This window comes from Topomyia yanbarensis, chromosome 3, assembly GCF_030247195.1.
Source record: "Topomyia yanbarensis strain Yona2022 chromosome 3, ASM3024719v1, whole genome shotgun sequence".
In the NCBI taxonomy this organism is placed as follows: Eukaryota; Metazoa; Arthropoda; class Insecta; order Diptera; family Culicidae; genus Topomyia; species Topomyia yanbarensis.
This window is the reverse complement of record NC_080672.1, coordinates 55,593,996-55,610,095: the sequence shown is the minus strand read 5'-3', so window position 1 is coordinate 55,610,095 and position 16,100 is coordinate 55,593,996. Positions and strand designations below refer to the sequence as shown.

Below are 16,100 nucleotides of genomic sequence, written 5' to 3'. Positions count from 1 at the left end.
ACATGATATAAATGTTTACGAAAATTACCTTTAGTAAGTCTCGAACTAAGGTACCTTGCCTCGTCCTTCACGGTAAGTGCGCTGCGTTTGCTTCCTGGACTATATTGCATATGTTCGATTGAAATGAAATATGCCGAATATAATCTTCAAGAAGAGTTGCATAACAAATAAACCCACAGCATCCTAATAGCATTATATCAGCTTTTTATATGCTCTATAATGGCATTAAATGCACTTGTAAAGCTTACATGCTTTAAAGATCCCTGAAGCATGTACGCGTTATATCAGCTTTATATACGCATATAGAGCAAGCTATAATGCTATATGTCGGCTGTGCAGTTATGCATTATTGATGCTAATAAAGAGCTTTATTGCGTTGTTAATGCTGTAATGGAGTTTCAATGCAACATTAGTGCAAATGTATAGCCAATATAGTGCAATGGCTTAATGCTTATGGTTACTTGGGAATGTCTGAGAATGAGGTTGTTCTTACCAGCCACGGCAAGTAAAGTTCGCATTGTAGTGTAACTTACGACTGGGGCGTAGACCTCATCGTAGTCTATGCTAGGCTTAGACTACGATGAGCCCTGCGCAACAACGCGCGCTTTGTACTTTACGATTTCACCACGCCCGTTCTGTTTTATTTTGTAGACCCAACGACTCCCTACTACCTTCCGGTTCGGTGGTGCCTCCACAAGTTTCCACGTTCCGTTCTTAGAATGAGGTTGAATTCCATCTTCCATGGCAGGTACCCAAAAACGTTGCTCTGGCGACTTTACGACCTCTTTATACGTCATTGGTTCTTCCACGGAATACACAGCAACTCCGATAACGTAGTCTGAAAGTCTGGTAGGCTGCGTATCTCTCGTCTTCCGATATGGCAACTGCTTCTTAAAATTCTCGCTAGGTTGCTCCTCCTGAACAGCAGCATCGTCGAATCCATTAAAATTTCCGCTTTCATTGGCATCCTAAAACTCATCATCTGAAGTACCAACCTCTTCCGGTTTTTCTCGCTTCTTCTCACAATCCTGAATTGAAACATTTTTCTTCTGGACGGTAATGATTTCTATCTGCGACGAGCCGTTGTTCCATTCGATGAATGTAGCATCTCTCCTAATTGTGATCATATCCGTTTCACGATCCAGGAACAGATATCCTTTCCGATCTTCTGCATATCCAACAAAAGTCAACTTTCTGGACCCGGGATCCAGCTTACGCCGTTTCGCGTCTGGTATGTGGACATATGCATCACTACCGAATACACGGAGACGATCCAACTCTGGCTTTGTGTCGTACCACCTTTCATACGGTGTCCCCTCGATCACACGAGAAGGCAGTCTGTTCTGCAAGAATGCTGCTGTGCAAATGGCTTCGCCCCAGTACCTTTTTTCCATTCTACCATTCATGTAAGTCTTTATTTACATACTCACCGCCTCCGTTGGCTCTGATAACCTTCGGTTGGCAAAAGTAAACAAAATCTTTCACTTTCTCTTTTGCCTCCGATTTCCCTTTCAGCAAATGGATGACGACAAATCGGCTATTGTCGTCGATCAGGCTGAGCAGATAGCGATTACCGCTTGGTGTTACGTTGGCGAGACTCACAAAGGTCAGTGTGAACAAGATCCAGAATCTGCTTTCCTTTTCTGTTCACTACACTAGGAAACGGCTTCGGGGCCAATTTCCCTTCGATACAGGTTTCGCACACCTCTTATCTTTCACAAGCCGTCACAATCACACCACGTCCCAGTTTTTCTCTGATCAATTTACTCACTGCGTCCACATCCCTGCAAATCTTCGGTGCCACAGATGACGGCACATCTGCGTGTGACAGTCTCCGACCGACTGCATCGCTCGTTCCAAAGTTTTTAGTTTATACAGCGCACCACAACGATCACCCATTGCGACGAGGCTACCCGAACTGTTCACAATATCGCAACCGACATCCGAAAAACGCACTACAAAAGCTTTCGTTGCCATGTTACCAACAGACAACAGATTTCCGTCCAGCTCCGGAACAAACAGTACATCAGTGTCCGAATTTTTATCGGCTTCCCATCACTATCGATACCGCGGATGAGTCCTTCATCGCAGCCGGCTGTTTTCGTTTTATTGCCGTCTGCCAACACAACATCCTCTCCGGTACGTTCAACCAGTGAGGTGAAAAAACCTTTATCACTTGTCATGTGACATGACGCCCCACTGTCCAGAATCCAGGCATTTTTCACAGCATGCCCCGCGATAAACCACAACGGTTCACTCGACTTTTGCACTTGTTTAGCTTTCTGTGGCTGCTGCTTATCAATCGTTTTCGAAACACTCCGTGTTGCCAAAAACTTTCGACAGAATTTCTTCACATGCCCCGGTTTCTTACAGAAGAAACACAATTTCTCTTTGTCACGCTTTGTATTCGATTTCATCGCTTTTTCTTCTTTCGTACCACCGACCGATCGATCAACACGACGCTGGTATGCATCAAGCAATTTTGATTTCACTAGTTCAAGCGTAATATCCACGTCAGCCCGGCTTTCCAAAGCCATCACAAGACTATCGAAACTATCTGGCAAGCTTCGCAAAATCATTGCCACTTTGAGCGTATCATCGATCTTCTGGCCTACATTCTCAAGGCGCTCAAACAGCTCATCTAGCTCAACAAGATGTTTTTCCATGTCACCACTATCGGTTAAATTAATCGAACACAATCTTTTCAATAGTGACACTCGCGACGTCATATTCGGTTTTTCGTGGTATGTCTTCAATGATTCCCACGCTTCTTTTGCACTTTCCTTCTGTTTGATGATGCTGTACAGCGATTCGTCCAAACATAATCCGATCGTCGCGATAGCGCGCTGGTCATCACGATTCCAGTGATAATCGTCCACGTCATCCGGCTGCTCCCCACTAACCAGACGCCACAGTTCTTCACGAATTAGCAACATACGCATTCGTAAACTCCACGACTGGAAATTATCATTATTCAGCCGCGCAAACGAGAGCTTCGACAGGGGGGACAACAGTTTTTTCTTTCGGGAATAACACACGCGGTTTTGACTGTCAGCGAAACACAAAGGATCAGTTTTATTTACTGTATTGTTATGCGGTTGAATTAGGAATTAGGTTCTTTACTGACACAGTTAACCTCACTTTTCTTGACAGTTCGCTTGTACTGTTTACATGGACTTAGAAAAATTTGTGGACGACTAGATTCGCTCGAAGCAAATCGTAGAGAATTTTTCTAAGTCCATGTAAACAGTACAAGCGAACTGTCAAAAATGAACACTCAGTTCATTTGTGACGTCATCGTAAAGTATTCAATGAGTAACGTTTCTCTAGCATCGTCGGCAGTGCTTGTATGTGTATTGAGTTCTACAAGATGACGACACGAATGAACTCATGGTGAATAAAGTTCATGTTTGACAATTCTCGGTGGTTTGTTTACCTTGTCAGTTGTGTGAGTGCGAGTGCAACGAGTGCTCATCAATTACATTCGAACTCACGTAACTTCCATGTAAACAAACCACCGAGAATTGTCAAACGAAGTTCACCCGGCTCATTTTGTGGGGTTACGTCGGTTGGTGTAAAGCGGCCCTTACACGTTCAATATTTTTGTCAATACTAGAGAGTATTGACAAAAGTATTGTACGTGTAATGGAAAATTTTTTATTGACGATGTGGATTTCAAACGGGACTGAAATATTGTAACAATACCGTCAATACTGGTATTGACAAAAATATTGAACGTGTAAGGGCCGCTTAAAACTGAAAGTATTCTTGAAGAACACCACGCGGCTAGCTCACCTTTATTTTTGATCTCAGGGTCGGCTACCGTTCTCGGGAGGACTCACTGTACTTACCGCTTTTAAACAATTTTTCAACTCAGGCGAATCAATATAGAAACCATCCAACAAAGAAAAAGGCTCTCGTAGGAACAAAAAGAAAAGGTTTACAATTTTACAATTTATTTTTGAACGGAGTTTTAGGCGCCTAATTATTAACGTTGGAGCCCTTCGCTGATCCGACACGTGGGTGGGAGAGAGGAGGAATTGAACGTACCTGAGCCCGTTTGGCGGGCCGTCGTTGCTGTCGATGCTGCTTGGCGAACGAGGCAGTGGTTTTGGCGTCAATACTAGCGTCGCGCCGGTGCTTCCAGCGTGGGGAGAACTGATGCGCGTGGCCTTTTAGCAAACTGCGCACGCGTCCGAGATGTTACCGTCACTTGGTGCTTTCGTTGCTCCACAATGGAGTGGCGTACCGTTGTCTAACCCAGGAGCGATTCTCGTCGGCCGTGCTAGGGTGCGGCGGCGGACTTCGGCGGACGTACCGTGATAATTTCACGATGTAGTGGCGGGTTGCCGTCTTAATGGAAACGGACTTCCGAAAAATCGTAGCGGCCAACGGTGGGACACAAGCCGAATTTTGACCGGAAAATCACTTCGAGCGGACTCGTGATATCAGGTCCGTACTCATCTAGGTTGGAAACTTCTCGCAGGATTTTATACTTTGCGAACTATACCGTTTTATAATTTCACTGAACTTACTCGCCTTAGGCCTGCATCCAAACTGACCTACCTCACTCATTATCATTTCCCATGAACCCTACGATATCCAATTCCTCTTATTCTCTCTCTCTCGTCCTTCTTATCTCTCTCTCCCTTAGCTTTTCCGGAAACAGTGGTTCTGCGGCTAAATTACTGGCACCTGACTCAACTCCACTGCGGTGCCAATCAGTCATGCAGCAACAGATTCGGCGTTAGTAAATTTTGCATTATACAGTTTGCCTATGATTAGTGCGGACTATTTTGCCGTCTTTTGCCGTTGCGGTTTTTCCGGTACAGTCAATAGCTTCAGATTGGTAACGGTTGCGGGATTATAGGTGCCTTGAGGAGTTATGACTGGTCCAGAGGGGAACACGTCTTAGGCCCCAACGCCTGGTCTGGACGTTCCGGGGTGGGTACGAAAGACCTCTTTTCAGCCCTCGAACAATACAGGCAGAATTCCCAAATTTCCCCCAACCGCTATCATTTACAATGTTTTTTTTTTCGCAAATTATCGACGCGTAATTATTGGTTTGAATTTTAACGGGGTTAGTGGTTAGTACAAAACTTATCCTATGTTAAACAAAAATAACAACAAATATATTTTTTTCAATTCAATTAACAAACTAACAACAATAATAATAGAGAGCCAATAACAAAAAAACTAACAAAAAAGAACAAAATCATAACTTAGATACTGTAATTGAATTAATGGTGGATGGAATTATATTGTTACGAAACAGCTAAAACTTAGATCGGTAACAATTCTCCCCGTGGTAGGGTAGAAAAATTATGTAATAATTTTTCGTCTATTCTGAAACCATCGCGTATAAATTGTCCTCCGTGTCAGACCTGTGTGCGCAGCAGAGTTGCTTCAATAGAGATAAATTTAATTGTCTTTTGGCCGCCCCGATCAGACCGCTACTAATTCGAATTGTTGCATTCTTTTCATTTTTTCATCTTTCGTATAATTTCAGATTTTTTTTTATACTACTCCTTTCCATTCCTTTTTACTAGTGGGAACACAAACTACTTCCACACCATATCTCTAACTTTCCCTCTTCATTTCTTATTCTTAGTGGGAACACGAGTGTTTCTTCCTCACCGAATTTATATTCCTATCTGTAAGTTTACTATATGAAACCTACTTCGAGAACGTTTTACCTCAATCATTCTAAAACATACATCCCTTCCAATCAACCGACGCGTCTTCCATTCTCATTCGTACTGTCATTCATTCTTCTACATTCGCTCCTATTCTTGATTCTCCTAATAAATATTACTTTTAGAGACAAAAACGGATAACTGTCTCTCAAAGTCCATCACGGTATATCAAAAAGGCACAGAATGATAACTGCCTTTTTTCATTTGAAAAAGGTGCTGGTGTGAATGTCCTAGTAGGTTCATTCAGACTTATAACGCCTCTTTATTAAACTAGGGTTAACTATCACCTCGATGTAATTCGAACCGCGAATTCGAATCATGAGTGCATAGTCGACCTACTGTATCGACTTTTATAGCAAAAACCTCCTAACCAATAGAGATGTAAGCCGCTCACTAGCTAGGTGGAAATTGCATTACTAATAACGTCAACAGATGACATGTCTTGTCACTGTCACTGTGAGATGGTTTTTTATGTTATCATGTAATTTTTCTTAAGATAAAAGTAGCAGTAAGAAAATAAAATTTTCGACGATTTTTCAGGACACCTGCGACAAGACGGGCTGTAGCGGTCCTTTTTGTTCATCGCTAGGGGGATCGGGCACGGTAGTTCTGCGCATCAGGTGGTATTCCTCCCGCCAGCAGTATTTACCTCACGGGAAGATAAATGTAAACTAGGTTCGTTTTTGAGATTTCGCTCGGTGCAAAAACAAAATTAATAGTGAATTCTTAGTGCTCTGTCAATGAAGAGAACAACAAGGAATGCTGTATGACATATTAAAGTGAATTTGGAACAAAAAAATAAAAATAGAGTAAATATATTGCCCTGGTTTGATGTGGACAGCAGGCCACTTACCCAGGTTCTTATCTTTCATCTCCTCCAAGCCATAGAAAGAGTTTCTTAGTTTTGTTTTGATTTTCGCAGGAGGGTACATAGGGCCGTGTTTTGCGTCGTACCATTTTGTGACGCTGGATTGTTTCATTTTGCTTCAGTCGGTGTTGGCCAACATTAAACGACTTTACATATTATTTATGTTGTATGTTATATCCGGTTTTTAATCGTCAGGGGGTTTGTCCATCCGCTCTAGGGAGCTTTTTATAATCCGTGTCTTAGGAAAGCTGCTCCAAAGAAAGGAGTAAAATCAGTCATGGAATGATCCATGGGGTATAATCTGATTAAATAGATTAAAATCTTTAAACCAAAAGTAAGTAAATGGCTTCAAACAATTTCTGAAATTTTCACAATGATTCATCAGGGGTTTTTGAGGGATTGTCTATAGAAGGTACTGTTGCTACTTTGGCTGTTTTTGCTGTTCATATCTCCCATGCTATAACTGTCCAATGATGTTTTTGTCGAATTCTCACCAACGTATGCCTACATGTATAGACAGATCATGGTTTGTGCTTACGCTAGTCCCTCTGTTCTCTGGTAGGACTACCTGTTTCCACCCAAACCTGTAATCATTAAGATGATTTAGTGTGGAAACAAATTTGTTTAGGGCGCCATCAATTATTTGAAAATGAACGTGCTCATTGATTTGTTTGATAACCATTTGTTTAGAGTCAATATACCAAAATCGATCTAGATGAACAAAAAAACTCCAACCCAAAGCGACGCCTCCTGAATCACGGTTTCTTACATCCCCGTTGCTATATCGTCATGCTGTAGTGTCATAGTCCAACAACTACACCGTGAAGACGTCAACTCTGGTATTGTACTATGTGTATCTGGGCTAAATCGATAATTTAGGTTAAGTGTGATCCCTGAATGTACCTCCAACTGGCCTCGATGGAACACCGGGCAGCTAAAGTTTCTTTCTGCTAAGTGAATTAGTTTCGTTGGGTTGTTAGCTTATGTGAGCAGAAGACCATAACTCTACTGTTTATCCGGGTCTCGTGAGTGTACCCCAGCTACAGCCCCGTCACTAGCGTCTGTCTAAATTGAAAATTCTTCGCAAAATCAGCGCTCATTAGGATGGAAGAGGTGATCATTTTATCTTTTATAAAACAAGAAGGTTCCTCAGTTTGCTTTCCTGGGGGGGAGTGAGTTTCGGCAGCACTCTCTAAGTTATCTGTCGCCGGTATCCTGTTATCTTTATCCCTTAGATTCCAAATGCTACTCTATCACCCTCGCCAATACTTCCTCGGCTTGAGAATGTACTAAAATTATCTTCACATATATCACCAGCGTCAATCGATTGGCCACGTGAATCAGTGAACTTTATTCTTTCGACGCGATGTTAGCGCGTGTAATGACCGATAACTGGAATATAACTACTTAGTCTAATTCCTACCATGCGTCGGCACATTGTCTTATCACTCGTAATTATCACTTTGCGCAAAGCCAGCTCTCTAAAAAATCAACTCTCAAATCTAAATATCTTCCTCTTATATTTTCTCTGGTGAATCATTTGTATTCGTCTCTATACAGCAGCTATCAACTGCCTAAACCTCAAGCGATGGGGATTTGCAATCACTAGTGGCGTAAAAGGAATGGAAAGAAAACACGAAATGTATATTGCTTCCTTAGCTAAACAATTGAATCTATAAAAAATGCAAAAAACTCTGAAAAACTAACAAGCATCACACGGTTTCCAAAAGACAATTTGATCCCTATTGTGTGTATGCCGGAATGATTCTAACACTCTACTGCGCGCCAAATCATTTAGGAGAGCAAGTTAACAGCCACGATATCAAGCACGTGACGAATTGTACACGAGTCTCCCCGAGATACGGCCAAAAATATTCCAATGGTGATTGGGATATTTTTGTTTAACGAGGATCGCCAATTGAAAGTATTCTTGAAGAACACCACGCGGCTAGCTCACCTTTATTTTTGATCTCAGGGTCGGCTACCGTTCTCGGGAGGACTCACTGTACTTACCGCTTTTAAACAATTTTTCAACTCAGGCGAATCAATATAGAAACCATCCAACAAAGAAAAAGGCTCTCGTAGGAACAAAAAGAAAAGGTTTACAATTTTACAATTTATTTTTGAACGGAGTTTTAGGCGCCTAATTATTAACGTTGGAGCCCTTCGCTGATCCGACACGTGGGTGGGAGAGAGGAGGAATTGAACGTACCTGAGCCCGTTTGGCGGGCCGTCGTTGCTGTCGATGCTGCTTGGCGAACGAGGCAGTGGTTTTGGCGTCAATACTAGCGTCGCGCCGGTGCTTCCAGCGTGGGGAGAACTGATGCGCGTGGCCTTTTAGCAAACTGCGCACGCGTCCGAGATGTTACCGTCACTTGGTGCTTTCGTTGCTCCACAATGGAGTGGCGTACCGTTGTCTAACCCAGGAGCGATTCTCGTCGGCCGTGCTAGGGTGCGGCGGCGGACTTCGGCGGACGTACCGTGATAATTTCACGATGTAGTGGCGGGTTGCCGTCTTAATGGAAACGGACTTCCGAAAAATCGTAGCGGCCAACGGTGGGACACAAGCCGAATTTTGACCGGAAAATCACTTCGAGCGGACTCGTGATATCAGGTCCGTACTCATCTAGGTTGGAAACTTCTCGCAGGATTTTATACTTTGCGAACTATACCGTTTTATAATTTCACTGAACTTACTCGCCTTAGGCCTGCATCCAAACTGACCTACCTCACTCATTATCATTTCCCATGAACCCTACGATATCCAATTCCTCTTATTCTCTCTCTCTCGTCCTTCTTATCTCTCTCTCCCTTAGCTTTTCCGGAAACAGTGGTTCTGCGGCTAAATTACTGGCACCTGACTCAACTCCACTGCGGTGCCAATCAGTCATGCAGCAACAGATTCGGCGTTAGTAAATTTTGCATTATACAGTTTGCCTATGATTAGTGCGGACTATTTTGCCGTCTTTTGCCGTTGCGGTTTTTCCGGTACAGTCAATAGCTTCAGATTGGTAACGGTTGCGGGATTATAGGTGCCTTGAGGAGTTATGACTGGTCCAGAGGGGAACACGTCTTAGGCCCCAACGCCTGGTCTGGACGTTCCGGGGTGGGTACGAAAGACCTCTTTTCAGCCCTCGAACAATACAGGCAGAATTCCCAAATTTCCCCCAACCGCTATCATTTACAATGTTTTTTTTTTTTCGCAAATTATCGACGCGTAATTATTGGTTTGAATTTTAACGGGGTTAGTGGTTAGTACAAAACTTATCCTATGTTAAACAAAAATAACAACAAATATATTTTTTTCAATTCAATTAACAAACTAACAACAATAATAATAGAGAGCCAATAACAAAAAAAGTAACAAAAAAGAACAAAATCATAACTTAGATACTGTAATTGAATTAATGGTGGATGGAATTATATTGTTACGAAACAGCTAAAACTTAGATCGGTAACAAAACCTAATGCGAACAAGCAAAAAAGTGATGCCAGATGAGGCATAGTGATTCGCATAGTCGCCTGTTCCACAGGGTGGTTCGTCGTATGAGTTGGTGTTTGCTACTCTCCGACAGGTTTGAGTTGCAAGTGTCGAATGGAACACCACCAGTACAAATCATTTCGGAAAGCGCGGCAAACAAGCCCTAGCAAGTATGGGATGCGTGTGTCACAATCGGACTGCTAACTGGCAATGAGATTGGATTAGTTTGGCCATAGAAAACTGGCTCGCTTCAATACAGCTATTAGGTTTTACACCAACCTACATAACTTCACAAAATAAGCCGGATGAACTTTGTTTGATAATTCTCGGTGGTTTGTTAGCATGGGAATTACTTGAGTTTGAATTAGGTTCTTTACTTGCACAGTTAACCTCACTTTTCTTGACAGTTCGCTTGTACTGTTTACATGGACTTAGAAAAATTTGTGGACAGCTAGATTCGCTCGAAGAAAATCGTAAAGAATTTTTCTAAGTCCATGTAAACAGTACAAGCGAACTGTCAAAAATGAACACTCAGTTCATTTGTGACGTCAGCGTAAAGTATTCAATGGAACAAATGAACGTCCGTTGCACTCGAACTCAAACAACTGACGAAGTAAACAAACCACCGAGAATTGTCAAACAGGATCTTTATTCATCATGAGTTCATTCGTGTCGTCATCTAGTAGAACTCGATATTGTGCAATTTTATGCCAGTTTACTTCGAGTGAAGTGATTTGTGACGTTTGGCGGAATTTTGATGTCGAAATTCTTTTCCACACTCTTCACATTTGTACGGCTTTTCGTTGGTGTGGATATACATATGGTTTTTGAGGAAATAATTTTCACGAAACGTTTTTCCGCATATCTCACACTTGTGAGTTTCATCGTTCGTGTGAACAAACATATGAGTTTTGAGGAAGTACTTTTCACGAAACTCTTTCCCACATATTTCACATTTATGCGGTTTTGTGTTTGTGTGAACACCAGCATGTTTCACGAGGACCCTTTTTTCACGAAATCTTTTTCCACACACTTCACATTGGTACGGTTTTTCGTTTGTGTGAACATTCATATGATTATTGAGGTTACTTTTGAGGTGAAATTCTTTTCCGCACACTTCACAGCAGTACGGTTTTTCCTTAGTGTGCAAGTACATATGATTTTTGAGGACAGACTTTAGATGAAATTCTTTCCCGCATATTTCACATTCGTGAGGTTTTTCGTTTGTGTGAATATACATGTGGCTTTGGAAGAGGTTGTTTTCACTAAATTCTATTCCACACACTTCACATTTGTACGATTTTTTATTTGCGTGAACACGCATATGTCTATTGAGGGTATTTTTGGGGCCAAATGCTTTTCCACAGACTTCACATTTGTGTGGTTTTATATTTGTGTGAATATACATATGTTTTTTAAGGTCACTGCTGAAGTGAAATGCTTTACCGCAAACTTCACATGTGTACGATTTTTCATTTGTGTGAATAGTCCAGTGGCGTTTACAGGAGTTCGAGTATTTAAATTCCATACCACACACATCACATTTGTACTTTGTATGTTCTGTGTGCGTAAGCTCGTGTGATTTGAGAAGAGAGCGTTTATGAAAGCATTTTCCACACACTTCACACCTGAAAGGTTTCTCATTGGAGTGAATAGGCGTGTGTGTTTTAAGCTGATTTTGCGTACGAAATCTCTTTCCACACGATCCACACACATATGATCTTTCGTTTGAGTGAGTTTTCTCATGTTCATTTAGTCGGCGAATTGTTCTAAATGCTTTCTCACACATATCACATTTGTGAGATCTTACATCGTGAGCATATTTATGTACTTTGAGCTCCCTGAGAGTACAAAATTCTTTTCCACATACATCACACACTATACTCATTAGGCGAAGGGATTCATGTTCGCTACACGCAGTAAGTTTGTTCGTGTTCCAGGACGCAGCAAATACTTTTCCACACACTTTACAATTCAACCGTTTCCCTTTCGAGTGAATAATCGTGTGCCTTTTTAGCAGACTGCTCAGATGGAATGCCTTTCCACACAAATTACAAATATATGGTTTATCGTTCGAGTGAAATTTCTTATGTTGATTGAGATTGCTGACAGTGAAAAATGCTTTCTTACACTCGTCACATTTGTGAGATTTTTCCATGTGAAAACTCATATGTAGTCTGATCTGACTGAGTCTACGATATTTGTTTCCACACAAATCACATATGTATGGTTCTGAGCGGCTATTGTAAGGTTTGCCAACGTGAATTTTCTTGTGTGCGTTGAGCTGGCTAGTTGTGGGAAACGTCACCTCACACACGTCACATTTGTGAGATTTTTGCCTGTGATATTTCATATGATATCGGATATTAGCGAACGTACGATATTCTCTTCCACACAAATCACATATGTAAGGATGATTCGCTCGATGATGGTTAAGCAGAGCGATAGAAGGAAATTCCTCGTCACAAATCTCACATCGGAGGCTAATGGCGTCTGATAACGGTTGTCCTGATTCTGTTTCAAACAGTTTATCTATTATTTCGATTTCTTCCAGCTTTATTGTTTCTAGTTTTCGCTGCTCCATGACTTGACTGTAGCTGGGCACCTAAAATGTTCAACAAAGTTCAATAAGTTCTCTCCTCTACGCTAGTTGTTTTTGAATATAATGAATATTTATGATCTATTCTAGCCTGAGCGTTAAACATTGACTTACTTTATCTAAAATTGTCTTCAGAATTTTGTTTTGAATCCATTAAAGTTCTTCTTCTTTTTGGTAGTTATTTGCTACCCATGGCTGGTCTAAACATTTGGACAAAAATAATGGTTTATTCTTCATACAGAGCCGAAAAATCTCATTACAGTCGTGATTCGCTAGTTGGACCGACTGACAAATGTCAAAAACTCTTCAAAGGAAATGTTGGCAGTGTCAATGCATCTATTCACATCTCTAAATATTGTCAGATTGATTGTCAAGGTTAATTTGACACGAGATTTTAACGTTCAGATGCTTTTTAGTTGGACAATGGTCCAACTAGCGGAGGTCCAACTAAAAAGCGGTCCAGTTAAAAATGTCCAACCAGCGAATCACGAGTGTATTAGAAAACATTTTGCTGATATGATTTTCATGTCCAATTGAGCCTGCCTAGTCCTAGTTGTCCGTTTTAAGTTTGTAACTTATTCGCTCTAGAATACATATCCGTCTTTCAATTTCATTACTTTCGTTTCTCTTAGTTTTAAATTTGTCGAAAATAGCCAACAAAACCGATACACTGATCATACTTATCAAACTGATCGTAACTAAGATATTATTTTAACCGCATTTTAACGCTATGTCACTATTGATATAGAAACATCTTCAAGCCTTGATTATGCATTATGAATACTTGATTCTACAATAGAGTGCTCGAAAGCATGGTTACACTTTTTGTCCCACATAAAAGATATAGCGCGCTAATCCTATCAACCACAGCGGGTTCAATTGAAAAGTGTTTACGGAAATTTTTATGTTGAATCTTCGCAGCAGCAGCATTGAACATGTTCACATTTTGCTTTTGAATCCAGTGGCACATTTGCTCTTGAATCCAGTGGCTTGAATTTGTAAACGAAAAGCTATTGCTTCCGAAAGGCCAATTGTTTCCTCTAACCTTACAGTACCTGTGACATTGTATTAATTTCCGAATTTCAGAAACGCAAGCGCAATTTTCTTCCAGCATCAGCGATTTCTCATTTGGAACCACTAACGCGAGGAGGATTAAGCAGCGGTTCTTACGTACAAAATTGTACCCAAAGCGTACAGTTGAAAACAATCTTCTTATATTATTGAGTATCCTTAAAACTATGTATATAAATATTATGTTTGATGATCTCGTGGACTTTCCAATTGTTGCTGCTCTTCTGTTTTTACACAACACAAACTCGCACCGGTGACTAAATTTCTTGCCAAATTTCCAAAGTTATTTACCAGACTGCTGCGCGTAATCTTCTAAAGAACAGTAACGCCCCCATACTGAATGTGGCAATCCTGCACACCAATATCTTATTAAAGTAACTATGAGCGAAGATTAATTTTAGTGTAATGTCCGTTTGTCTGTGGCTGTAGCTGTGTTCAAATACAACTCAAAACCAAGTTTGATCCATTTTATTCGGCTATGCGGCATACCCGCATTAAGCTTCCCTCTAAGAACGGTTGGTTCAAAATCGTCCAATGAAGGACGTTCGTTGGACCAATTTGGACAACGTCCAAATAACCGTTCAACAAACGTCCACCGTTGGACCCGCGTTGAACGATTTTGAAACATTTTTTGGACGTCTCAGTGGGTTACTTCACCCAAAACCTTACTTTAAGGAACACAATAACCCTATGAGCAAGGTTACACAGTAAACACAGAGAACAGACGTCCATCCTCAGCATTTAACTTGTGTAAAAATCCCTAACGTTTTCGAAGGTAGTTGGGATATCTCCACCAGGTGCACAACTGTTGTCGTGTTTTTAGTGGCTGAGTTCGGCTGAATTGACAGCGGTCATACCTCTGCCCAAACAAACAATTCCAGAACCGGTTCGGACTTCTGACACAGACTAACAACAGTCTTCCCTCAAAAAATACCGTTCCGGCTATTTTCCCAGAACATTTGTTTTTGTGGATTGTCTGTTAATCTGTGCTTCTAAGTTGATTCAATATTGATTCCAGCTCAAATTCATCAACCGATTGAGTCGGAATTGGTTGTTTCCTTTGAGCCAGATTCCATACTGAATCCATTCAGGATTTCGAACCGGTTCCGGAATGGATTTGACGGATAGTTGGGATAAGTTGGTATGGCGGCGCTAGCATTTTAACAAATTTTATTAACAGATTTGTTCGATCATGGATGTCTGTTCTCTGTGCAGTAAAGGTCAACCGGAAATGAACCGGAACACTAAATGGTTTAGTATTCCGACCCGTGACACAACCGATTCAAACGGAATCGTTTATCTCATTGGAGCCGGAATACGAACTAAAACCAGCCAACATTCCCGCTCATTTTCCGGACTTAACTGGGTAGTAGGTACAACTTATTCTTACGCTTATTATTGTCATTAAAATGTTCGCTTTCCGCCCCTTTTTTATGAATCTAAAACATTAAACTAGCATATTTCTAAAAACATACTTTCCGTTTACAAAAAGTACCTAAAGTAAACAATTACCACAAATACATTTGCAATTGCTGCTAGTAAGTGTAATGTGGATTACTCACCCCCCCCCCCCCCCCCAGTGAGAAAATTTTCTGGCAGAGACCGCTCTGCTAGATTACTGTAAGTCTTGGTTTGGCAGCCCTGTCAGATTTCTGCGCATATCCTGTCGGGTTTGTTGAGCTAGGGCGAACTCGGTTTCGCTCCCGTTTTCTGGCAAATTTTTACAAGAAGCGAGCAAAACCCTGACATAACTCGGACGTAAACTGTGCAAAGATCCTGGCAATTCCTACCTGGTAGAATTTAGCACGAATCGAGCAAAACATCTGACAAAGATGTGGCAGGAAGCGTGCAGAGATCTTGGCCGTACATTTCTGACTGGATTCTGGATAAAAGTGAGCAGCATCGGTTGGTTTAACCGCTTCTGTCAGAAACGGTTGTTGCATTTGAACGAATTCGTTGCCAGAATTTTAGCACAAATCGCGCAAAATGCTCGCAGAAACTCTGCCAGCATCAATTTCGCTTTGCTCAACTTTTGCTAACTTTCTGCTTGCCACGCTGACCGGGCCGGTGGCACGGTGATAGTTTCCTAAAACCTCCGTTTGTTGTTGTGGTGGCGTTGTTGTCAACAAATCATTAAGCTACATTCATACTGTTCCTACGTATGGCGCACATGCAAACTGAGATATGAAAATCTATTAAAAGGTTTGCAATGTTATTTGAATAAATTGCATTTGTTTCGACACAGACTGAGTTAAAAATTTAGATGATATAAGAAACGGGTGATTTGCTTGCAGTGGTTGTTTTTCAACAAGTTGTTAAGCTACGTGGAAAGCCAATAAATTTTAAACACGAAACTGAACAATAAAATAATTCACTAACTCTTCA

General features: G+C 41.3%; 1 protein-coding gene across 2 annotated transcripts in view; it reads right to left on the bottom strand.

Moving 5' to 3' along the window:
• The window catches only part of LOC131694299 (zinc finger protein 62 homolog), a 30,720-nt gene that overhangs the window by 10,035 nt on the left and 4,585 nt on the right, over positions 1 to 16,100 (bottom strand). The window contains exon 2 of one of the 2 annotated variants that reach the window (XM_058982922.1): positions 9,949 to 12,650. The exons of the other annotated variant lie outside the window; for it this stretch is intronic. Coding sequence (XP_058838905.1) covers positions 10,761 to 12,629 — 1,869 coding nt within the window. The 5' untranslated portion in view covers positions 12,630 to 12,650 and the 3' untranslated portion in view covers positions 9,949 to 10,760. Of the gene's footprint in view, positions 1 to 9,948; positions 12,651 to 16,100 lie in introns of those variants that run through there. 2 annotated transcript variants of the gene reach the window in all.